This window comes from Candoia aspera, chromosome 4 (assembly GCF_035149785.1).
Source record: "Candoia aspera isolate rCanAsp1 chromosome 4, rCanAsp1.hap2, whole genome shotgun sequence".
NCBI classification, from domain to species: domain Eukaryota; kingdom Metazoa; phylum Chordata; class Lepidosauria; order Squamata; family Boidae; genus Candoia; species Candoia aspera.
The window spans coordinates 1,614,843-1,639,105 of record NC_086156.1 but is presented as its reverse complement, the minus strand read 5'-3'; the positions used below and the strand labels follow the sequence as shown (position 1 = coordinate 1,639,105).

Sequence of the window (24,263 nt, the reverse complement as noted above, 5' to 3'; positions counted from 1 at the left end):
ATCGGGTCTGCGCTTGTCTGTTGTGATCCTCTGGGTTGTGAGGGAGGGGCTGGTAGTGTGATGAATGAACACCATTACTCAGGCCACTACAGGTAGTCCTCAACTTACAACTACAGTGGGGACCGGACCTTCTGTTGCTAAGCGAGGTGGTCGTTAAGTGAGTCACACCCTATTTCATGACCCTTTTCGCCATGGTCGTTAAGCAAATCTGGCTTCCCCCATTGACTTTGCTTGTCGGAAGCTGGCTGGGAAGGTCGCAAATGGCGATCACGTGACCCCGGGATGCTGCAACCATCTTAAATACAGGCCGGTTGCCAACCATCTGAATTTTGATCATGTGACCGCGAGGACACTGCGATGGTCATGATGCGAGGACTGGTTGCAAGTCACTTTTTTCAGTGCCGTTGTAACTTCGAATGGTCGTTAAACGAGTGGTTGTAAGTCGAGGGCTACCTGTAGCCAAAGGGGGTGAGTTCTAGTTTTAAATCAGCTCACACCTTCCCCCATCATCCACGTTGTGTGAACAGGATCCCTCAATCTGTTTTCCTAAGGCTTAATTTCCAGGCTGACCATCCCCAGTGTCTTTCTCTGAACCCATTCCTGTTTGTCTGAGTCCTTCTTAAAGTGGGAACGATAACCAGCTGACCTCTGACCAGCGCCGAAGAGAAGTACAGATATGTTTCCTGTAATTTGCAAAGGATGTTTTGCAGGGGGCTTAAACTGCCGTGGTGATATGCTGCTGATTCATAAGTTCTGCTAACCTGACACACTTTACTGAGTCAAGGGGAGCTAAGCGAGCATCTTATTCAAGGGTTGCTCAACCTCGGCAACTTTAAGAGGTGTGGACTTCAACTCCCAGAATTCCCCAGCCAGAGGCTGGCTGGGGAATTCTGGGAGTTGAAGTCCACACCTCTTAAAGTTGCCGAGGTTGAGAAACAGTGTTCTAGCTTCCAAAATCTTCCAAAATTTTCTTGCTTTTAGCTCAGAACAGCCTCAGGGCCCTTTGCGTCTTAAGTAACTAAGTGAATATCATGCAAACAGACAGAAAATTAAGTGGAGCATTAATTACAACATGAGGGGCTCTTATGCCCCCATTCAAATAAATTTCTTGCACTCCATCATGGTTTCAGTTTGCTTAGCTCTGGTGGAAAGGATGTGGTCTTCCCATTATTGTGCGACTCCAGGTCCCATCAGCCCTGATGTTCAGGGACAAGAGAGATGTATAATTCAGAATAGAGTTGGGTTATATTTCCTACCAGCCAGCCAACACCCCGGCTTCAGACATCCCAGCTGGTGTGTTTTCTGGCAACGGCGTTGCCTGCCCACAGCCATTGTGGCTTGCAATCATGGTTTGTGGCTCTCCGTGTCCTGCAAAGCCAACCAATTGGGGGTTATTCACACCCCACCCTTCCCACTTGCGCCCCTCTCCCCAAAGGAAGAGCTACTAAGGCTTTGGGGCAAGCAAGGCTACTCACTGCTGTGGGGCCCCACCCCTGTTTTTGGAGGCAGGCTTAAAAAGGGGCTGCTGTCTCTTTAAGGGCTGCAGGCAGAGCAGCTCCTGGCCCGCTCCTGGGCCCCCTCCGTCCTGCCCCCAACCCCTGGGCAGCCCCTCCCCCTCCTGGATAAAAGGGGGCACCTGGAGGGGTGGGTTGAGGGCTTTTGAAGAGTGTTTTGGTCTAAGGAAGCCCTTTCACTGGCCGGGGGCAGCTGCCGTGCCATCCTGGCTGCGATGGGGTCTGTGCTGAACCGCTTTAAAAACCCGGCAGAAGGTAGATGGCCTCTCTGGTTGGGGTGGGGGGCTGCAGAGGACAAGGCGGCTGCAGAGTTTGGGGTTGTATGAAAAAGGGTGGTTGAGTTCCTTCCCTTTAAGCTGTTGGGTTGTTGGAACGGTACCTCTATTTGTCTTCTCCAAGCTGGGGATGATGGGTGGTAGAGTCTGGGGCGTGGAGGGGTTGGCCAGATTAGTGAAGGGTGCTGGGTGTTAAGAAGGACTGGGTTGGGGGCTCAGGAGGAAGGAGGTGGGCGTGTTTTTGCAATGGTACTATGGGGGAAACGCTGTGTTTGAAAGTGTGCTATGCTTTCACATCAGCAAGACAAAATGGGTGGGTTTGCACAGCCCAGCCAAGCTCTGCTGGTTGTTTTATGCTGTGTATGTAGCGTGAACCAAGTTAATAATCATGGAGAAGTAGGTCTGTTGTTGTCAAGTTGCAGCTTGTTGCATGGATTTGATTCTCTGGCCAGGCAAGTGGTTGTGTGAATGATGGTGTGGGGCAGCTACCCCCAGTGTGGGAGGGGTGGAACTCAACTCCCAGAATTCTTTGTGTGGCCCTGTTGGCTGGGAAGTGCTGAGACTGAAATCTGAACATCTGAAGCAGTGTTTCTCAACCTCAGCAACTGTAAGATGGGTGGACTTCAACTCCCAGAAGTCCCCAGGCTGCCTGGGGAATTCTGGGAGTTGAAGTCCACCCATCTTAAAGCTGCTGAGGTTGAGAAAGGTATCCAAGGTGGAGAAGGCTGGCTTGGTGTGTGGTCAAACCTGGCTAGTGATTGCAGCCCCATCGTTCCCACCCAGGAGTGTAGCTGCTGAGATCTGCAGTCCATCAGTTACAGATAGGAGGATAGATGGATGGAGTGTGGCTGAAATATGTGCTGGAGGATAAGTGGGGTGCAGCTTTGCTCCCCCCAACTCCCCCACCAGATGAGCCGCGTTGCTGCAGAGGCCAGAGCCGAAGACTCTTATCTCAGCTTGCCGTTTGCCAGTCTTGCGTTTCTCGGAAGCTGCGATCTGGCCCCTGGGGGCTGAGCCGGATCGATAGCAGCTGGCACAGGAAGAAGGGTGCAGGGCCATTAGTTGGATTTTTCCTCCGTGCCCCCCGCCCCCCACCCCCACCCCCACCCCGGTTAACAGCTTGACTTCCAAGTATTTGCACACGTGCAGTGTTGGCCGTGCTGCTCCTCCTCCCCAGCCCGGAATAAAAGTAGGAAAGAGTCCTGTAGCTTTGCACACATTCAGCAATGAGTAGAACAGCCCTTGCAAAAGTGGACCGGTAGATGTGAGGGTTGGGGAGTGAGTGAGAAGCCTCAAGACTCTTTGCAGAGGGACATTTTAATCCGTCTGCTCCATGATAGGACTTAGGAGCAAGGGGTGCGGAAGGTCTCTCTCTTTCTCTCTCCCTCCCTCCCTCTTTCCCACTCTCTCTGTCGGCTTACCCTTCCCCAGAGCTGAACCCTGCAATATGCACCTGAAGCCGCTCAATGGGCACTAATCCACCCCCCAAGGCAGCTCATTCCGGCCATCCCAGCTCTAAAATCAAAATCACCTCCGAAGTCTTAAGAGGCAGTCTCCAGCAAAGAAAGATTGCCTTCTCCCGGCCGAGCACTCGTTCCCGCTGGAGCCCTTTCGTGTGCGTTTTCACTGTCTTAAAAGAACTCTCTAGGGATAAGAGTCAGGGGCGTTTACCCCTTGGCACAGCGTTTTCTCCAACGCAAAGGACTTTGGCAGATACGAGAAAATCTCTCTCCTAGACGCGGAGGGCACTGCGTCGCTGTGGCTATCTCCCTTTTTTTTCTTTTTTAAAAATCTCTTTCAACTTGTGCTCGGCTGCCCTCGTTAAACGCTAGCCTCACCGGGTGGCTTGGTAACCCGGCACCTTGAAATAGGAGCCTTACCCTACCTCCTCCTCAATCACCTTAGACGGAGGCTCCTCATACAAATACCACTGCTGGACACCAGAGGGAGCCAAAGCATCAAAGTTTATAGTGTCAAACCTATACAGGATAGGAATAACAGAATTGGAACCCATGATCAACATTAAAAAAAACGGAGGGAAGCAGCGGGAGAAATCATGGCAGCTAGAAGGCAAGCAAAAAGTGGGTCTGGTGGTGAATTTGAGGAGCTAACAGTTATGTTTGAGGACTTCACGCTTAGGACCACACAATCTATCAATCAATCTATTAAACAATCCCTTGAGGAAATGGAGGAAAAACTTGGAACAAAGATTGAGAAAAGAGTGAATGGAAGATTTACTGACTTTGAGAAGAAGCTTGACTTGAAATTAGAAAAAATGGAAAATAGGGTCGAGGTACTGGAGCAGGAGAGAAAGAGCTTGATAGGATTGCGTTGTTGGAACTTAGAAGCAACGAATTCTGCTTAAGGCCCCAGGGCCTACTTGAAGCAACAGGAAACCTTAATGGCCTGATTCTACAAGCTCTGGCAGCCCTCCTTGGATGGGAGAAGGAGAAAATGATGGGGGAAATAGAGAAAGTCTCTCGGAATAACTCAGGATATGCGACCAAGCATAATGAGCCTAGGGATGTGCTGGTCCAGTTCTCCAGGAGAAAGACAGAAGAAATGGTTTTACAAGCCCACTATGTCTCCAGACTTAATATTGGGAAAGTGGATACAATTGTATTGAAAGAAATCCGGATGAGAATTTTAAGGAAGAGAAAAGATAATACTTTCCTAACTGATGTTTTGAAAAAGAACAAGATTCCCCATCGCTGGGAAAAATTAGAGGGGGTAAGCTGTACCTTTCGACGACAAAGACTCAAACTAACTACAATACCTGAAGCTAAGGACTTTCTGGACAACCACGGAACTATGCTGGGCCAAGGCATGGCTGGAGATCAGCGAAAGGGACTCGTAACACAAGACCAAGAAATCGGTGCTACAGCTAAAGACGGTGGTGAGTTGTCTTCATAAAAGTGGCTTTGGATTGTCTTACATGAATATAAACGGGGCGAGTGCCCCCCAAAAAGACGGAAGATTTTTCATGACTTGAATAAATTGAAATATGATGTGATATGTTTACAAGAAACAAATATAGAGGAACACTGCTGTAGATGCATGAATCAAACTGATCAAATGATGGGAGTGGCTTCCCAGCACACCAAGAAGGCCCCAGATTGGGAAGAGCTGCTGAAGATGGTCCTTCACCCACATGCCAACCCACTGGGCAGGTTCCTGTCTCTAACCCTGCAGCTTCTCTGCCCCAAACGTGTGCCATTCAGTGCCCGTTTCCTTGAGTTGGTTCAGACATCTTGCCAAGCTATGGTTTACTGACCAAGCCACCACTAGCCAGGTTTGACCACGCACCAAGCCAGACTTCTCCACCTTGGATACCTTTCTCAGCAGCTTTAAGATGGGTAGACTTCAACTCCCAGAATTCGCCAGCCAGCCTGGGTGGCTGGGGACTTCTGGGAGTTGAAGTCCACCCACCTTACAGTTGCTGAGGTTGAGGAACACTGTTCTGGAGTGTTTGTACTCCTCCCCTGTAGAGTTTAAGGCTTAGTTCCCCACCCAAGTGCTAACCTGGCCGGACTCTGCTTTGGTTTCTGGAGATGAGTGAGGCACTGTCGCCAGCAGGGACAGCATTCATAGCGGGTTCCTAAACACTGATCTCACGTTGCTGCTTGTTCCTAGGTGTGAAGAATAATTTCTGATTTATTGTAAATTACAGTGACCATTGCAGCTTTTCGCCAACTGACTGTATCCTCCTGAAGTGTTGGATGACTCCGTGGCTGGGAATTATAGGAACTGTTGTCCAATAAAACAGCAGGTTGAAAAAGCCTCGATTAGATGATGGTTAGCTTGGGAGGAAACGTCAAACGCTTAGGCTTACAGGACAAAATGAGTTTTCTGTCTTGGTGACGCTGAGATCAAAAGCGTAGAAAAGAAGGTCAAGTCGCCTTTGAGTTGAGCTCAACTCCTGGTGACTTACATGGACCCATCCCTGTAGTTTTGTTGGCACCCGCACAGAAATGCCACATCCTTGCCTTCTTCAACAGGTTTTTGTCCTTCCCAGTCTGATAACCTGGGGTTTCCTTGTGGTCTCCAGCAGCTTGGAGGTCTCCAACATCTCAAAGGACCAACAGCTTAGTTCTTCTAAATCAGCCTGGTGCTGCCACCTAGTGAGCCAGCAGAGAAAACACCCTTTGGTCAAATATTCTGGAATCTCTGGAGTACAGGTAGTCCTTGCTTAACAACCACAATTGGGATCAGAATTTTGGTTTCTAAGCAAAGTGGTCATTAAGCAAATCTGACCTGATTTTACGACCTTTTTTGCTGTGGTTAAGCAAATCACTGCAGGCATTAAGCAAACCATGTGGTCGTTAAGCGAATCACGCGATTCCCCATTGATTTTGCTTGCCAGAAACCAGCCGGGAAAGTCGAAAATGGCAATCACGTGACCACGTGACGCTGGGATGGTCATAAAGGTGAACCAGTTGCCAAGCGCCCTAATCATGTTCACGTGACTGCAGGGACGCTGCAACGGTCATAAGTGTGAGCACCAGTTGTAAGTAGTTTTTTTCCAGCCCCGTCGTAAGTCTGAACTGTCACTAAATGAATGGTCATTAAGCAAGGACTACCTGCAGAAAAATAGCACCGTATGATCTTGCTAGCAATGGGTTCAGCTGCCAAAGCGCCGTGGGATATTACTAACCTAGCAAATTAAGAAACCTGCATCGTCCAAGGCCAAGTGTGGCCTCAGCAGGAAGAGACAAAATGGAGACAGGCAGGGATGATGACAAGGAGGATCAGTTTTTCAGCTGGGTGGAGCATGTAATGGGATGTAAAACCTTGACTGATCCAGGGAAATATATGGAGCAAGCAGATTCTGCAGACAGGGGCAGGAATTAGGGAGCTCCCGAAATAGACTCCAGTAATTCTGTGGGTTGGCAACAGTCACGTTAGTCCTCAACTGGTTGGAGCAGGTCCTCAGCTGCAGAGAAGGGAGAACGTCTGCTGGGATGCGGGAGCTGCGAGTCTTCCAGAGGTGCAACGCGCACCTGACATAACGTAACCTTGCTTGTTCTTCATAATGCATGATACGAGTATTAGCTAGAGGGAAAGGTTTCCTGGAAACAGATATTCTGGTCCTGTTTTGGACGGAGTGCCGTTTTCTTTTCGGGAGAAGTGCCCGACGATCATTTATTTTTAATGATAAATCTCTCGAGCTGCTTAGTCATTTCGCTTGGGATGTTCCCCAATGGATGAAGAAGGAAAGGGACCATCGAAAGCAGGTGTGTGTGTGTGTGTGTAAAAGTCAAAATGGCAGCCCCATCCCCTTTTCTTGCACGTGTCCTTGTTTGGAAAGGATCACTTGCAAAATGTCTAAGCCAGTGTTTCCCAACCTCGGCCACTTTAAGATGGGTGGACTTCAACTCCCAGAATGCCCCAGCCAGCACAGCCACCCATCTTAAAGTCCACCCATCTTAAAGTGGCCGAGGTTGGGAAACACTGCTCTCAGCTAAAGACTAGTATTTGGATATTTGGATCTTTGACTGTCCCAGCATTGTGAATTGCAGTAGAAAAGCCAGCTCAGCCAGGGGTCAGTTGTTAGCCCCTTTAAGGTGAGTGAGTTTAAAGCCTCCTGGAGGCTCTGAAGAGGCTTAAATTCTTTGCCTGTGTCTTGCCAGGCAGGGCTTTTGACCTGTGGCTCTCCCCCACCCTCTTTCTCTGTCCCCAGATGGCTCTCGGAACATCGCCTCCTCCCCTCCTCCCAGCGGAGGAATCCAGGCCCCCGGGCAGATTTCCCTGGCCGTGACGCCCGACTCTCCCACCAGCCTCCCGGCGGACCCCGCACTTTGTGGCAAAGGCGTGCCGGTCTTTCTGCCGGCGAAGAAGGAAGACCGGCCACAGCCCGAGGGGGCCAGCAGTGACATGGCCGCCGGCAATGCCCCGGCTGGCTCGGGGGCGCTGAGCGAGTGCAGCCAGGTCGTATTGGAGCAGGCTCTGAAGGCTAGCGCGCTGAGGCCCCAGAGTCTGGGGGAGTCTCCGGGGGGGGACATCCTGGACACCCGGATAGTGATGGGGGAGGAGACCCGCTGCCTCGGAGGGGCAGACGATGCCATGTTGGATGCCCCCCTGCCACCCACATCTGGCGGCCCGGAGGCTGGCTCCAGTGAGGAGGCAAGCGATGTGGAAGATCCGGCCTTCGATGCCCTCCCTCCCGTCGCAAGAGACTTCGGTACCCGCCATGCCGGCACGTCGGTGTCTCCGCCAGGCCTTCTGAAGTGCCGGGAGCCGGCGGTGGCAGGGGCGTCCCCTCTTTCTCAGGGCGAGCCAACGGCCGACGTGCCTTCCCCGCCTCCCACTCCCGCCAAAGACCTCCCCGTGGAGCTGGCCGAGGCCCAGCCATTCCCTGCCAAGCACACCTGCAGCCTGGACCCCGAGCTTTACTTCACCGCTCCGTCCACCCCGGTCCGGACTGCGTTTCCCCCCCTCGGGCAGCCCCCTTTCTCTAGGGACAGCCTGAGTGAGGAGCAGAACGACGCGGACAGTGAGGGCCTGTGCTCCCCGCCCACCTCGCCTTCGGGGTCCTACATCACGGCCGAGGGAGGCAGCTGGACCTCCTCGGGGACGGCCAGCACTTCCCCGTCCTGCTCTCCAAATCTCTTAGCGGAGTCGGAAGCCGTGGAGGGCCCAGCGGCGGACAGCGAGGCTCCGTCGGAGCTCGAGCGTCCTGAGGGGGAGCCAAAACTCTCTGGGGCGGCCTCCCCTCCTCTCGGGTTAGAGGGGGAGACGGCCGTCGCAACGGTCTCTTCCGGCACCTTCATTCCTGCGGAGGAAGACAGCGGAGGCGAGGAGGAGGAAGGCTGGGGCTGCCGGACGACTCCCTTCAAGCCTCTCCCTCAGAGGTTGGAGCAGGCCTACCCCTCTTGGCCCCCCAACGGTGACGATTCTGAGGACGACGAAGCGGACCTCAGCTTCAGCGCTTTGGAGGACCAGGGGCGTTTTGTGGTGGAGGGCTCGGCTTTGTGCGAAGCGGAAGACGGGGACGCCACTAAGGGAGCGGTAGAGCTGCAGGCCTGCCCCGCGGCTTGCCCCCTTGCTGCCGTCTCTGGGCCTCCCTCTGAGCTCCGGGGTGTGTTTGGAGGGAGCCCCCCTGAGGCAGGTGCCCCTAGTGGGCTGCAGAGGGGGCCGCCTGCTTCCTCCCCGGACGACGGGATGGAGAGCACCGGGAGCGACCAGATGATACCAGCTTTGCTCCTCCCGTTCCACGGGAGCCTGCTTTTCGAGGCAGAGTCCATGGAAATCACTCTCTTCCCACAGGGAGAAGTGGTGGAAAACGATGCCCTCTCTGGCGTGGAGGACGACGACAGCACCTCCGTGTCCTTCCTGCATTCCCTCTCGGAAGCCTCCATCAACGAAGGAGTGGACGAGTCCTTTGCTTATCAGGATGACACCTCCCAGTCCTCGGACTCTGCCTCCTACGACGGGGAGGACAGCAAGCAGCCGTGCGGCGTTGAGCAGTATGCTGCGGTCACCGAGGCGGCCGTACCTTCCAAGGAAGACCCAGAGGGTGGACCGTCCCCTCTGGGCAGCGAGAGCGAGATGGAGACGTCCTCTGATGCGTGCCACACGGACGAAGATGCTGTTCCTGCAACAGGTGACCAACGTCTGCAGGCTAAGGGAGGGTCAGAGGAAAAGGGCAGCTTCCAGGATAAGCCTGAAGAGGAAGGGGTGATGCAGGAGGACCCCATGAAACCTCCAAGCTCCTTTGAGGCAGCAGCTATCTCCAGGCTGCAAGCTAGGCCAGAGTTGGAGAGCCCAGGCAGCTCCTCAAGGAGCAGCAGCGTTTCTCACGAGGGCCGAGGACAGGAGGAGTCCCTGCTGCAGCAGGACTCTGCAGTTGCTTCTGGAGACTTGGGCCCCACAGTTCAGTATGAAAAAGGAGAAGAGTCTCTTAAGGAAATGGCCCCCTCCTGTGCCTCTCCAGAACATTTGCCTCACCAAGATGTCCACCCGACCAACCCGGGGTCAGGTGACCCTGACTGTGGAGAGTGTCTCATTGCCTGCTTTGATTCGGATGAAGAATTGGATAACCCGCCTCCGTTGGCCAATGCTGCAGAGGGATCTCCATCAGCGGGTCACTTAGCTGAAGAATGGATAGGCCCAGTTTGTGCAGGGTCTGTCATCCCCCTGGAATGGAACCCCAAGTCAAGCCCAGTTCAGTTTGAAGATCTGGAAGCCATGGACGCCAGTGACCCATCCACCTTTGACATTGGTGCCCGGCTCAGAGAGTCTGAGGAATGGCTTCTAGAGCTCCTTGACCAAGATGGGGCCACTGGCAGAAGCTCAGCAGAACTGGAGCAGGGCCACGGTGAGATGCTGGATACTTCTTCAGAGAAGGAGGTACCGTTCGTGTCACTCCTTGAGTCTGAGGTGGCCATTTTAGAACAGCCTGAAGTGATCCGAGCAGATACCGAGACAACGGAGGACAGCCTCATGGCCTGTTTGGAGTCAGAGGAGGAACTTGAGGAAGCTTCATCTCTTGATCAGATGAACAACAATGAGGATCGTGCGATGGTGACATTTTCTGAGGCAAAACCTGATTCTCATTCTCTCTTGGTACTAAGCGACGCACCGGAGAACATACTTGCAGCAGACAATGAGGTCCTTCTAGAGACAGCAACACCGTTGCCTCAAGATTCCTCTTTGTTCCACCCAGAGGTTGAGGAAGCAGCTGAATTCCAGAACTGGAGTTTATGCGGAACACAGAATAGCTCAATAGATCCGGAGATTGAGGACTACTCAGGACACTTTTCCAATGAAGAGGCAGCAGTGGTAGATGACGCTACAACTCCCAGTCTTCCCGAACTGTGCTTGGAGACTGGCGAAGCTGGAACTCTCAATGGGAGAGAGATTCAGGACAGTGAGCATTACCCTACGCCAGCACAGCTAGAAACGGGCAGCCACACTGATGAAGACCTAGAGGAAGCTAAGGAGCCTTTGCACCTCTCCAGGGAAGAGTCAATTGAAACAGATGACAACCCACAGGATGTGGTGGAAGTGTTAGAGGAGCATCGGCAAGGGTCGTCTGGGGAGGGCGATGCTGACCAGAGCTGGGAAACACCATCTGAAGAAGATGCATCAGAACTTGAGAGTGAAGAATGCAGCAAAGCAGACTTCATTGCTGAAATCCCACCAGGAGAAGACACTACTCAGGTGGGGGGCCAGCCGGAACCCAGTTGCTTATCAGCAGATGCCACCGAGCAGTTAGAATCGGAAATCTGGGCAAGCCAGCGAGTCGATTCTCACAACTTAGAAACCCAGCGTTCTAGTCTGAAAGACAATAACGTGAATGTGCTACAGGGCAAAGAAGTTGAGGATTTCATGGATGACTTAAACACAACTGATGACCCAGCCTTGTTTGCGACCTCTGAAGAAATAATGGGTCACCAAGAAGAGACTGGAGAGATGATTGAGGAAGTTGGCCACCCTGACTCAGAAGATAGAAAAGGGTCCACTGAATGGCCGCAAATTGGGGGTATGCTGGCTCTGGAACCTCAGTTGGTGCTCGGAGATCCTGAGCTGGTTATTCGACACGGAACTGCAGCTCAAAGCAATAGGGAATGTGTGGAATCAGTGGAGTCTCCACGTGGTGTGGATGATTTCCATCTTCTGGACACCAACACTGAGGCAGTTGAGGCTGCCCCAGATATTCTTCCAGCAGAAAAAATAGACCAAACACTCTCCAGCGTTACTGCTGACGACCTACCTGAGAAACACCCACCAGTTCAGAAGAAGACTTTTGCTCAAGCCCTCCTTCAGGGACTCCTTCCTATTTTGGAAACAGGGAACACTTTGCAGGAAGAAGATTTGAACACCACCCTCCTTTCTCCAGAAATGTTGGAGGTCTCCCCATCCTGCTCTCATATGGATTCCAGCTTCTTGTCAGCAACTGAGGATGTCTCCAATGAAACCACTGTCTTGGCTCCATCTCCAGATTCTGGAAGGGAAGAGTTTATGGCTCCTGAGCAAACATGGGGTAGTCAAGGCATGGCTGTGGAGGAGAGTCACCCTCCACCAGAACTGGAGGCAGTGACAGCAGAGTTGGAGCATCTGATGGTTGAGGTTGGAAACGTTGAGTCTGAATGCTTGGCTGCCCCACTGAATTGCTCTCCAGCAGAGGAACCTTCCCAGCAGAGCATGGCCGTGTGTCTGCATTACAGTGCTCTTGCTCAGACACCTATGGCCACCACATGGCATGCTGTGGCACCAAGAGATGCGTCGCCTGAACTTAGGAATCATCAACGGCTCTTCTTTGCTTCTGAAGACAAGATATATTTGAGTGACTTCCATGAAACTCAGCATAGCCTTTCCAGTAGAAATCTAGAGGTGGAGCAGGCTGATGCTGCAGAATATTTGGGAAGCATTGACAGGGAGGTGGCCACAGCCAGTTCTGAAACTTCCACCCCGGAGAACTCACCAACCACCCCTGCCCAGCTTGAACCATCCGGTGCCTTGTTTCAAACTGATGCTGGAGCCACGGTATCTGCTGGTGTTCTTGCAGACCAGCAACAGGTAACCAGCATGCTGCAAGGCTCTTTTGGAAACTTGGAGGACCGAAGAGTGGAGGCTGCCCATCTCATAAGTAGCCGCCTTGTAGCAGAAGCACAGAGCCTTCTTGGTAGCCTGAAGGAAAATGTCTTGGAGAGCATCTGTGGAGAGCACATAAGAGAAGGATTAGAACTAAAATATTCTGAAGAACTTGAAACCCCAATGACTCTTGGGGAGGGGACTGCTGGTTACGAACAGAGATCCTGGCAGCCTTGCAAGGAAGCCAAAGCTGAAGACCAGGCAGAGATGGAGGCAGGTGCGATAGACAAGGCTTCTCCTATTTCAGAGATGACAGAGATGGAGGACACTCCATTGCACGTTTCTGCACCAAACAAAGCAACCCAACCTGCCATGGAAGATGTCCGCTCTGCACCCGGGGAAGATGAGGTTGATGTCATTGATGGAAGCCCAACTCGGAGCCTGCCAGAAGAGCTCCCAAGGCCCGAAGCCAACAGTGTGGCAGAAGAGAAAACCATGGATGTGCTGGAGGTGATAGAACTGGGGGACGCAGAATTGGAGATGACCCATCCAAGGACGGAGAGTCTTCCCACTGAAAGCGTGGCACTCTCCCCTTCTGAAGATGCCTTGTTGCCTCAGGACTCTCGGTCTCCCCCGGTGCAGGCTTCCGCTGGAACATCGTCCCAAGAGACTCTTCCTTGTCCCCCAGAGCAACCCCTGTCCCCTGCCCCAGAGGAGACTCCTGTCTCCCGGCCTCCCTCCCCAAGGTCTGAGTTCCCAGAAGTGCCTCCTCTTTTGCCCTTGACGCTGCCACCTTCACCTCCCTCAGAGGGTCCCGTCCAAGGCCCAGCAGCTACCTCGCAGCTCACTCCTTTGACTGCCAGTCCTGGTGTGGAACACACTCCTTCCAAAGAGACTCCCCTCCTCCCGCAGGATCCCCAAAAACCTCCTGTGGAAGGTAAGATCTTCTCTTCCCTGTTTTCTTCCCGTAAAAAAGTATTGGGGACAAACTGCTAGATCTGGGTGCACCCAAGCAGAACTGTGGTTTCCCCTCTAATGGCGCAGTTGCCTGGGCAGCCATGGACCTTGCCTGAGGACACCTCTGCTGGGCCTGTGCTGCTGTGAACCCCTTAGCTGCCATTTACAACAAAAAGGAGACAGATTGAGGAGTCAGATTCTCCAGACTTTGGGAGGTCAATACTGAGGTATTGATCACCCTGGAGAACTTGATTCCTAAGTATGAGCTGCAAATCTGGGCTACCTCTATTCCGAGAAATCCATGAAACAGTTTTGGAGACTTCTTTAACCAGATTTATTGAAAGAGGAAAGGGATTGTTACAGGAATCTTGGCAACCAGATACGTTTACTTTAGCTCCCAGTTCGTCTCTTGGCTCCCCTTGGGTGGGAATTCCTTAATCGTTTTGCTGTCCACCTCTTGATGGCCTGGAGAGGTGACTGCCTGTTCTTCTGATAAAGGACAAGAGGGCAGATTTGCAAACCACCATTCTTTTTCCCAGACTCCAAGAAGACCATTCCAACTTTTGTGGTTACTCAGGCCACCGTTGGCTTGGCTGCAGTGATGTAAAAATCTCAAAGCAATTTGGAATTAAGTTTCGTTAGCGCCCCTAAAATATTAGCCCGCAGGAAATGGCATTGTTTGTGCTACTGATCTGGTCCTGCATCCTGTCCAAGGCAGTTCACCTGGGTAAATAATCCTCCAGCTTGACTTTCATGGGCTGCTGTTCTCCCACAATATGGCAATACCTTCCCAGTATTCAGCAGAACTAATGGTTCCTCCTCCCTCTTTCATATCCATCTAATTTGTTCTTCTCCGGCAATTCTGCTTGTCTTCAAATTCCCCTTAAGTGCAGAGACTGGCAAAGGCAGCAAAGGGTGCTAACCTCTGTGAAACGCAGCTCCTGGGTTCACACGCTGCACTAAGCCACGCTTTTCGTGAGCAAGCTACCCCTGGATGGAGGTGCAAAGTCAGAAGCCCTCCAAACCACATGCTGGCTTCGTGCAGAAGCGGATACCAAAATGTCTGTCTCCACCCAGAGTGTGGCCTGTAGAATCCCCAAGCCAAGTTAATGCTGAATTATTTTAAAAAGCCAAAATAAGTGTTTGCAGGTGAGTTCTCACGGACAGGTAACGTAAGTTGCATAAGATTTAGTCTCCATGTCATGTTTGGACGACCGGAATGGTCCAACCTAGAAAAGCTTGTGCATTGCAGCCTGTGTGGACCCATCCAAGAACTTGGGGAAATGCCAACCAGTGGGGGGAGGGAATTGTCTGCAGTCCCACCCCTGAACCTCCTTTTTTTCCAGCCCTTGAGAGCACCAGGTCTCCAGGGCCCTGCCAGCCCAACCAGCTCCCCAGCAGCAGAGATGCCCGAGGGCGTAACCAGTTGCCTGGCAACAGAGACTCCCGAGCCAAGGACTTGGTGTCTACACGGGAGAAGCGAACTGGCCGGAGCTCCGTCCTGCTGGAGTCAAGCTCCAGCGAGGAGAGGGAACTGGAGACGCTACGCGAGGCGGCGGGCATGATGTTTTTGGAAGAGAAGAAGCCGTTGGTGGGGAAGAGGGTCTCGGACGTCAACCATAAAGGTAATGATCCTGTTGACATTGGGTAGAGATGGTGCAAGCCACGTTCCTCTTAGCATGATGCTTCTCCGTGGCTCAGTGAATGAACCCCAGTGGGCTAGATGCCCATGACACGTGAAGTAGTAGGTGGTGATTTCCAAACCACAGTAGCCCATTCACATTGTAAGGTAAGCTGCAAATCAGAGCAAATCAGTGTTATTCACAGACCAACATAAAGCTAAGCTATAAATCCTGGTTTGAAGAGCACAGTGGCTGGGATGACGCAATAGGTTAAGTCCAAATCAAGCCAACCGCCTTCTGGCTCAGTTTATAGTGGGAATCCATTCTATTCTTACTCTTCTCAAATTGATAATTATCTCCAAGGAAGTTGATGTGTCCTACTAATAATTTGGGGAGGGGGACCATTGAAGCAGTTTTCTTTCACTGGGCTTCTGAAAAGGGCTGGTTGTATCTGGGAATGGAAGCCATCTTCTTGCGAGGGAGGATGGTGGGAAAGTGAATGGCCTGTGTTTGGGATACCGTCATCTTAGATACTTGTTAAAATGATTGGATCTTTAGTGCGTCTCTCAGGGATGTCCACGGGGAGGATCAGAAAAGTCAAAATGGCAGCCACGGCCATGCCCTTGATGTCCCACCCCTTTTCATGTGTGTTGCATGATACAGAAAGGGGCAGGGTTTCAATTGTGCGGTCATGGACTTCAGCCTGATTTTGTTGACCCCCCCCCCCGGGGCACCCTTGATGTCTTTTTTTCACACTTGCTGTTGAGCAGTGGTGTACTTTCACCATGGCTGAGCAAGCCTCAGGTGGCCCAGTTTCATGTATTCCCTACATCATCAACCAGGATTTACGAGCCACGGGGCTTGGGTGCAGCAACCGCCTCTAAGCCAATGCAGCCGTTGTCTGAACCTGAGAACAGCTGGGCCTCAGCTGGAGCTTGGCCGATGTGCCAGATCACCGTTCCTGCTTGAGATGGCGGGAGGCCTGTGAAAAAGGAGGAAGCGTGGGTTTCTTTCCTTTGTCTGCACGTTTTTCAAAAGAGAAGACGCAGGCTGAGTTCATTTGCTTTCTGCACATGCTACAAGGAAGCGTGGTGGGCGGTGTTCCTAAAATATGCAGTGCCGTTCCCCGGAAGGAAGAAATGCGCTGGATTGATGCACATTTGGCGAGCCCTAACTGGGCTTGACTTAATTCCAGGGGCTGCCCCTTTGCCTTGGGGCCACCAGGCCAGGAAGGAGTGCAAGATCTGCCCCGCCACGCTAGCCCCGTGTGCCTGCCGGACCCAGCTGTCCCTCATTGCTCTGCTGACATCTTCTGTCCCCCTCCCTGAGAGGCTTCCTGGAAGTTAGGGCCTCTCTGAGCTGCAGCTGATCGGAGGATTCTGAGGGCCGCCCCTGAGAAAGCAGAGTCCCCAAGATGGCACTTAAGCAGCGCAGACAGTGCTCCGAAGCCTTTTATTCCCCTCCCCGCCCTGCACCAAGAGAGCAGCTGCATTTCCAGGGAACTGCCAGTCGCCTGGAGTTGCACAAGCTGGCCAGCTGGCCCTGTGACTTTGTTTCAGCCTTAAGAGAGAATAAATACCTTTGTAAAGCAGAGATCACTGCTGGCTGCAGCAGTCCAGGGCCCAAAACATGTGCTACGTCGTGTGCAGAAAATGTAATAGCCTAAAAACTGTGTCACCTGTGATCAGTCTTAGCTGCTGCCTCTCTTTCAGGATCCTCCAATGATTCGGAAAGCAACGAAGGGTCGATACCTGAATTGGAAGAGTCGAACGCTCCAGTACCACGGACAGTTCAGACAGCACAGGTGTGGTTCCTGCCGGCAAAACCCTAGAACGGTGCTTCTCAACCTCGGCAAGTTGAAGATGGGTGGACTTCAACTCCCAGAATTCCCCAGCCAGCCATGCTGGCTGAGGAATTCTGGGAGTTGAAGTCCTGTGCTGGCTGGGGAATTCTGGGAGTTGAAGTCCACCCATCTTCAAGTTCCCGAGGTTGAGAGACACTGGCTTAGCAAGCGGATTTACTTTTGGCAGGCACAACTGACGCATTCTCTGGGGACTGGCGAAGAATCCATTAGCAAAGCCAAGCAGAGCCGGAGCGAGAAGAAAGCTCGGAAGGTGAGTAGGGAGGATCTTGACTTTCCCCGATCGTGGCAATTCTGCCGGGAGCCTGCCAAGGCCCAGGAATGCCCGCAGGAGGGAACATTAGGTGGGTTGATACATCTGCTGATTTCGCAAGAGCCTTCTGTTGGCAGAGGTTACCTGCAGTGTTGATTATTTGCAGACAACACTTAACTCTTGCCAAGAGCATCTGGAAAACGCAGGCGTCTCCCTCCCATTGAAAGCAACACAGCCATGGTTTCAAATAAGGCGTCTAGTTGTCTGACTTGAGAAGGGGCTGCGTGTTAATTCCTTCTGACCCTGGAGGAACCCTTGAAATATTTTCCAGGCCTCGGGGAACTCCTGCCCATTCAGGCTCAAATACAGGCCAGGAGTTGCAAAATTATTGTATTCGTTTCATGGGTAGCCCTGTCTATATGCATTAACGGTGTTCTAGAACTCAAAATAAAGAATGAAACGTACCTCTTTAATGAGAAGTGGCCCGAATTTGAAATAATTTTTTAAATAAATCATGATCTCCCAGGGAGCCCCTAGGGATCTCTCATGGAACCCCTGAGGTGCCACAGAACCCTGGTTGAGAAACCCTGATTCCTTGTTACAGTTCCTGCCCTTGCTTTTTATGATATGATTTGCTTGGCTTTGTTGGGCGAATTTGGCCACCAACCTTAAACTATGGTTATGTTCCAGAAGCCCCAATAACAATGTACCCAACAAACTATGGTCTAATTAGGGTGGTGAACGTACTCAGCCTACTGAGAGAAGACCCCCTCAAAACCCCAGGACCTGAGCTTTACCGATTTCGGTGCTTCCGTCCCGGCTGCGGCTAAGTTGTGATTCAGCTCCATGAGGCTCAGAGATACTCTTGTCCTCTCGTGCCTTTATGGAAAGTTTTTAAACAAAAGTCACAAGAACGTAAACCAATTACATAAAAACACAAGACGAAGTCAGGCCAAAACAAATAAAATCATGAATGATGGTGCACTTAACAGAATTAGCGTCCTTCCCCTTGCAGGAACTTTTCTTCCTTAGCTTTATGAGATATCAATAAATATTGTATAAACCGATCTCGAGATTATAGAACGGCTTTTCAAAGCCTCTTCTGCAGAGGCTCTCCTGTTTGACTTCATGCCATAGGATTCCCGTTCTTAATTTCGAGGGGGGGAAAGTCAGCCCTTTACTCCTACAAGCAGGGAACAGATTCAGGAGGCTGAGCTGTCTGTGGCCACGGAACAGACATTTACTCTGGGTGGGGGGGAGACGGCTAGAGAGGGTTGTGCCTGGATTGTGCCACCCAGTGAGGCCAGGATTTTCCTTCCCTATCAGCCTTGCACCAACATGGAAATAGGCCCAGTATTCTCCACCCAAGTTTTTGAAGAGCAGCATTGACAGCGTGAATTTCCCTTAAAAGGTAGTTTGCTTGGAGCTGCTGAGTAGTGATTCATCAGATCTCCCAACTCACTACAGGTAGTCCTCGCTTAATGACCATTTGTTTAGTGACAGTTCAGACTTACAGTGGTGCTGAAAAACTGACTTGCGATCGGTCCTCGCGCTTACGACTGTCACAGCATCCCCACGCTCACGTGATCACAATTTGGGCACTTGGCAACTGGTTCGCATTTACAACTGTTGAAGCATGCTGTGGTCACGTGATCGCCATTTTCAACCTCTCCAGCCAGCTTCCAGCAAGCAAAATCAATGGGGAACCGCATGATTCGCTTAATGATCACATGGTTCGCTTAATGACTGCGGTGATTTGCTTAATGGCCGCCGCAAAAAGGGTCATAATCGGGTTGGATTCACTTAATGACCAATCCCATTTGTGGTCATTAAGTGAGGACTACCTGTACCAAGGATCTTGGTAGCCCCACTCATCAGGGCTTGGAGCGTGGTACAGAGGACAATCCTGGGTCTGCACTGTGTGCCTGGGCAGAACTGTTCGCTAATTTTTCCTTTTCCCCTGCGGATTGTCATTCCCTTGGTTGGGTCAGGTGGGCCTTAAGGGAGGAATGGGGTGCCCTTTCCGATAGCAGTACATAGTCAAATTGCAATTCAGTGTATCATGCAATTACTGGTAAGTGGATTAAGGAAGGAAGCCATGGCTACTAAGCGTGTGGTGCCAACAGAGTCAGGATGAAAGTCAAACTGAAGTTCAGGGCTGTTGATGTCTTGGGAAAAATCCAAGGAGGGAAGGAAGGAAGGTGTTGGTTGGCATTATTGATTTCAGGGGCTGATGCCGACCTTCCAGGCCTTTTATCCAAGAAGGCTCCCTTGAGTCTAAGACGATGGGAGGGGAAAACACAGTCAGACTTGCAAGATTCTGTTACTAAAGCCCAGCGTTTCCCAACTTCAGCCACATTAAGATGTGTGAACTTCAACTCCTAGCATGCCGGATGGGGAATTCTTAGGGAGTTGAAGTTTAGACGTCTTACCATTGCCGGGGTTGGAAAAACTGCTGTAGCCTACCTAAATAAAATATAGCTCTAGTCTTCCTGTGGAGTCAGTTTCCTGGTCTGATCTACCTCACAGGGCTGGCAAGGTGAAAGTTTTCTGCTGATTGTGGTAGGCATCTTCCAAGGCATTGCCAAATGCAACAGATCCCCTTCGATCAGCCCCAAATTCTGGGGCATAAATTTCTGGAGTGGCTTCTACTTTCTTTGGATCTGGATTGAGATTATGCTCCATCCTAGATATGTGAGTTCTCTCAGGTATAGGAAGAGTTGGCTCTGGTTTTGTTTATACTGGCAGCCTCTGTGGTGACTAGGACGTTCCACGGTCCATCATATATTCAAGGAGACCATAAATCAAGACAGCATTCCACGGAGCAAACGGTTGGACTTCAGGACCTCAGTGGGCCCTGACAGCTCTGTCGTTCTGTGGTACAAAATAGTGGTTCCTCCTCCTCCTCCTTGATTCAGCTCATTGGTTCACCACATGGCCTACCAGAAGCATTGTTTTCTTTGGGGCTTCTCCTTCGCTTTATGCATGTGGGTTCATCCCCACTGCATTATTGTGAATTAGTTGAAATGGTGCTAACAGCGGTTGTCTTCTTTGCTCCCAGGCCATGTCCAAGCTGGGTCTGCGCCAAATCCATGGCGTCACCAGGATCACCATCCGCAAATCCAAGAATATCTTGTTTGTGATAACGAAGCCGGATGTCTTCAAAAGCCCGGCCTCGGACATCTACATTGTCTTTGGAGAAGCCAAGGTGAGCTGGGAAGAGGGAAGAGGCAAGGAGCTTGAATCCAAGGGGAGAGTCCATTGGATGACTTGAAAAGTTGCTGCAGCACAGTCTTCCCAACCTCCAGATGTGGTAGGATGGCAGCTCCTGGAATTTCTCAGCCAGCATGGCCCCCACATTTGGATGATGGTGCTATACCACCAGAGGATGTCAATCTGTCACTCTGAAATTATGGTGAAGTAAAAGATTGGAAGGAGGAGAGATCTCCTTCAAGGCTGAAGCCCAAATTGCGAGGGGGAGCATCTGCCATCCCAAAATAGGCTCCCTCAATATGATGCCTTCCAGACATGTGGGGCAACAATTCCCATCTCCTTTGGGAAGCAGATGTTATAAGGAAAATATTCCACATAGCAGGAAAATACCAGGCTACTGTGGAGTCCTTGGTGCTCTCTGAGCTTGGCTGTTGGCTTGGAGACGTTTCATGACCCAACTAGGGAACATTTTCAGTGCGAAGGAGGGTGGCGTTTGCTCCCTGTTTATATACAGTCGCTTGCCCTGCCAGTGTTTCAGGGGTGTGTGTGTGTGTGTGTGTGGTTTTCTCCTTGGTAGTTCCTACGAAGTTCAACCCCGAGCTACATATATTCTCTTCTGTTGGAATACCAGGCCAGCTGGCCTGTTAAATTTTAGTTTTCCTAACAGGATTGGGCCTCATCTGGCCAAGGCTTCTTAGCTTCTGTCTGCCGTTGTCCCTTTTTCTAGTGCACAAAAAGAGAAAACCACAGGAAAGCTGTTGAGATTCTTCTTTTGTTTTTAATATTATTAGTCTTTTCCATATTTCTTACCCTGAGAGGCCAACAGAGTTTCTTCTTTACATTTCAGGAGGGGGCTAAGTTGGGGAAATCTGATTTAAAATTGAGGTTTGGGGGCCGCTCTCAAATTCCAGGTTGTAGGATCCAGGCTCCTTGTAGAGTTTGGAATGGGTCAGGTGACCTTTGTCAGGCTCTGGAATTGTTGGAGACAATGTCCGGGGGACATCCTGGAAACGGGCTGGGCGTGAGCTTGGCCAGTCTCTTCCCATTCCAAGTGGCAGGAGAATTGGACTGACTTTCCTCCCATGCTGCTTCTACAGATTGAAGACCTCTCGCAGCAGGTGCACAAGGCTGCAGCAGAGAAGTTCAAAGTGCCCGTGGAGCACTCGCCCTTGATCACAGAAACAGCCCCCACCCTCACCATCAAGGAGGAGAGCGAGGAAGAGGAGGAGGTAAGCTGAACTGCCAACGAGGAGGAGGAGGTCAGGACCCAGCATCTGAGCTTTCCTTCGTTGGGGTCTTTCGTGCTGACCTTTTCTGAGCCAGCAGTCCACCTCATGGGACTAATCTGGATGCCGATTGAGGGTTCTCAACGCTAGCTTCCATCGCTGCGTCCTTTCTGGAGATGCTAAGCCTGGACAGCAAAATGTTGGAGAAATGACCCAAACGTGAGTTAGGTCTGCTTGAACCTCACACCACCATTTCTTCTTCTCTTTCTCTGCCAGGTGGATGAAACAGGTCTGGAGGCGAGAGATATTGAGTTGGTCATGGCCCAGGCCAACGTGTCCCGTCCCAAAGCTGTGCGAGCGCTCCGGCACAACAACAACGATATTGTCAACGCCATAATGGTGAGTGCTTGAGGGCAAAAAGGAATACAGGTAGTCTTCGGCTTAGACCACAGTTAGGAATGGAATTTCTGTTGTAAGTCGTTGTGGTCGTACGTTGAGCCACCACATGACAGGACCCGATTTTATGACAGTTTTTACAATGGTTGTTAAGCGAATCCAGCTTCCCCAATGGATGATTTTTGTTGTAAACCGGCAAAAAAGGTTGCAAATCGCAATCATGTGACCACAGGACACTGCAACTGGTCGTAAAGGTGAGCCAGTTGCCAAGCGCCCAATTTGCAATCACATGACTGTGGGGGTGGTGCAATGGTTATAAGTGTGAGTACAGGTCACAAAGCACTTTTTCCAAGGTTGTCGTAACTTTGAGTCATCGTTAAATAGTCGTAAGTCGAGAACCACCTGTAGCAATCTGTCCCCCGGAGGCTTTTGATAAAAGAAGAAACCTGTGTTTTGTCCCTATATTTGTGCTCTAGTCATGACCAAGAGGGCTTGGAGCCCGTAAAGGTTCGTGGTTGGGCACGGGGGTTATTCTGTAAGTGGGAGAGGAAGAGAGGTGTGACCAGGTCCACCCCAGGTCTGCCGTGACTCCTCCCAATGTGGCATGGGCTGGGCTCCAACGCTCATTGCCTCCTGGTTGTCAGGTGGTTGTAATGGGGAAAACGAGAGTGTCATCCTACGCACCTGGAGGATACCCGGTTTAGTCCGTTACGCGTCAACTGACATTGACTAACGTGAGCATGAACTCCACTGAAGAGCTGGGTTCCTGGTGTGCTCTGAGCCTGGCTGTTTTCCTGCAGATCTTGCCAGGCTAAGCAGCATCACCACTGCACGGGAGAGTGGAGCTGGCTGGCTGTCTGCTCTGCCTCCACCGAGGAGGACGTTACCTGTCCTGGGCGTGAAACATCGGCAGGGAAACAGCCAGAGAGCACCAAAAAACGGACAGCTCAGCCCTGACCTGCAGATATTCTTGCATGTTGGCCCCGCTCAACAGTATTGCTCTCAAGGATCTGTGGGGTGGTGACAGCTCAGTCTGTGCGCCTCCATCCAGAAGTTCCATTAATGTGTGGAGGGCTGTTGTCAGGCAATGGGTACGGATACCTCTGTCTCCTTCCTCGGCCTGATGGCTCTCTCCTTTCTGTTCTGTCTTGCAGGAGCTGACCATGTAGTGACTGGTTGGTGCCCCCCCAGCCTCTGTCCCCCTTCTGTATAGATGCACAGTTGCCCATATCCAATACAGCTGTTGTTTGTTAGGACTGCGGAGATTTAGTCCCAGCTATTCTACACGGACGATGCTATTGCTCAATAAACGGTATACTCACTTGTGCTGCACGCGGGCTCCGTGTCCTCCCTTTGTGGGGCTCCTGGTCGGTCGGGGGGGTTGACGTGCCAGATGGAACAAGCTGAATGCAGCTTTTAAAAGCTTTTTTCTGTTTGCGGCGTCTGCCTTGGGAGTGCTCTTGATTATCTTGTGCTGCGGCTGAAAAAGGCAGCTCTTGGGTCATTTTTTTGGGCCCCTGGTCCACCCCGTGCGGTTAGCTTAGCTCTGGGACTTACTGGCGTAATTAAGAAATATCAGCGGATCTTTCTCATGCAAGAACTTATATAAGGACTGGATAAATTCACAGAGGTGAAGGGGCAAAACTGAAACCAGCTGCTGTATGGGGTGCTGGCACTGCCTTCTGTGGTGGATCCCAACATCCTGTGGGCTGCCTTGAAGCATGGTATATAAATGGAGAGCAAGGCCCAGTCCCTCTTCGCACTGAAGGTGTTGCCTAGCCTGGCAATGAAACGTCTGCAGGAAAACAGCAGGGCTCGGAGAGCACCGAGGACGCCACCCTTGAAGCATCTGGCCACCTTCCAGGGTTCTTACCTGCCTTAGCCTGGGTAATCAAAGATTATGGGAGCTACGCTGTCAACGATCAGAGTTCTCAGCCCTGCACCTATTAGGGACCCACTTCTGGTTTAGACTCCCATTACTTCCAGCTGGCCTGATGAATGGGATGGTGGCCAGGTGGGAAAGCCGGTGCAACATCTGTGAGCTTCATGGAACCATGACAGAAAATATCATGGTATCTTTGGCTTACAACAGCCTTTCTCAACCTTTTGACCCTGGAGGAACACTTGAAATATTTTTCAGGCCTTGGGGAACCCCTGCACATTCAGGCTCAAAGATAGGCCAGCAGTTGCAAAATTACTATCTTCATTTCATGGGTAGGCCTGTCTAAATGCATTAACAGTGTTCTTGAACTAAAAATAAAGAATGAAACTTGCCTCTTTAATGTGAAGTTGCTTGAATTTGAAATAATTTTTTAAGTGAATCGTGATCTCCCAGGGAACCCCTAGGGACCTCTCGTGGAGCCCAGGGGTGCCAGGGAACCCTGGTGGAGAAGCCCTGGCTTACAAGTTC

General features: G+C 51.4%; 1 protein-coding gene across 1 annotated transcript in view; it reads left to right on the top strand.

Annotated features, from left to right (window-relative positions):
* The window catches only part of LOC134497518 (NAC-alpha domain-containing protein 1-like), a 33,339-nt gene extending 10,154 nt beyond the window's left edge, over positions 1-23,185 (top strand). Inside the window, exons 2-9 of the mRNA XM_063303206.1 lie at positions 7,470-13,262; positions 14,629-14,907; positions 16,617-16,708; positions 16,935-17,018; positions 20,080-20,226; positions 21,329-21,460; positions 21,734-21,856; positions 23,008-23,185. Coding sequence (XP_063159276.1) covers positions 7,470-13,262; positions 14,629-14,907; positions 16,617-16,708; positions 16,935-17,018; positions 20,080-20,226; positions 21,329-21,460; positions 21,734-21,856; positions 23,008-23,022 — 6,665 coding nt within the window. The 3' untranslated portion in view covers positions 23,023-23,185. The remainder of the gene's footprint in view (positions 1-7,469; positions 13,263-14,628; positions 14,908-16,616; positions 16,709-16,934; positions 17,019-20,079; positions 20,227-21,328; positions 21,461-21,733; positions 21,857-23,007) is intronic.
* Positions 23,186-24,263: the final 1,078 nt, after the last annotated feature.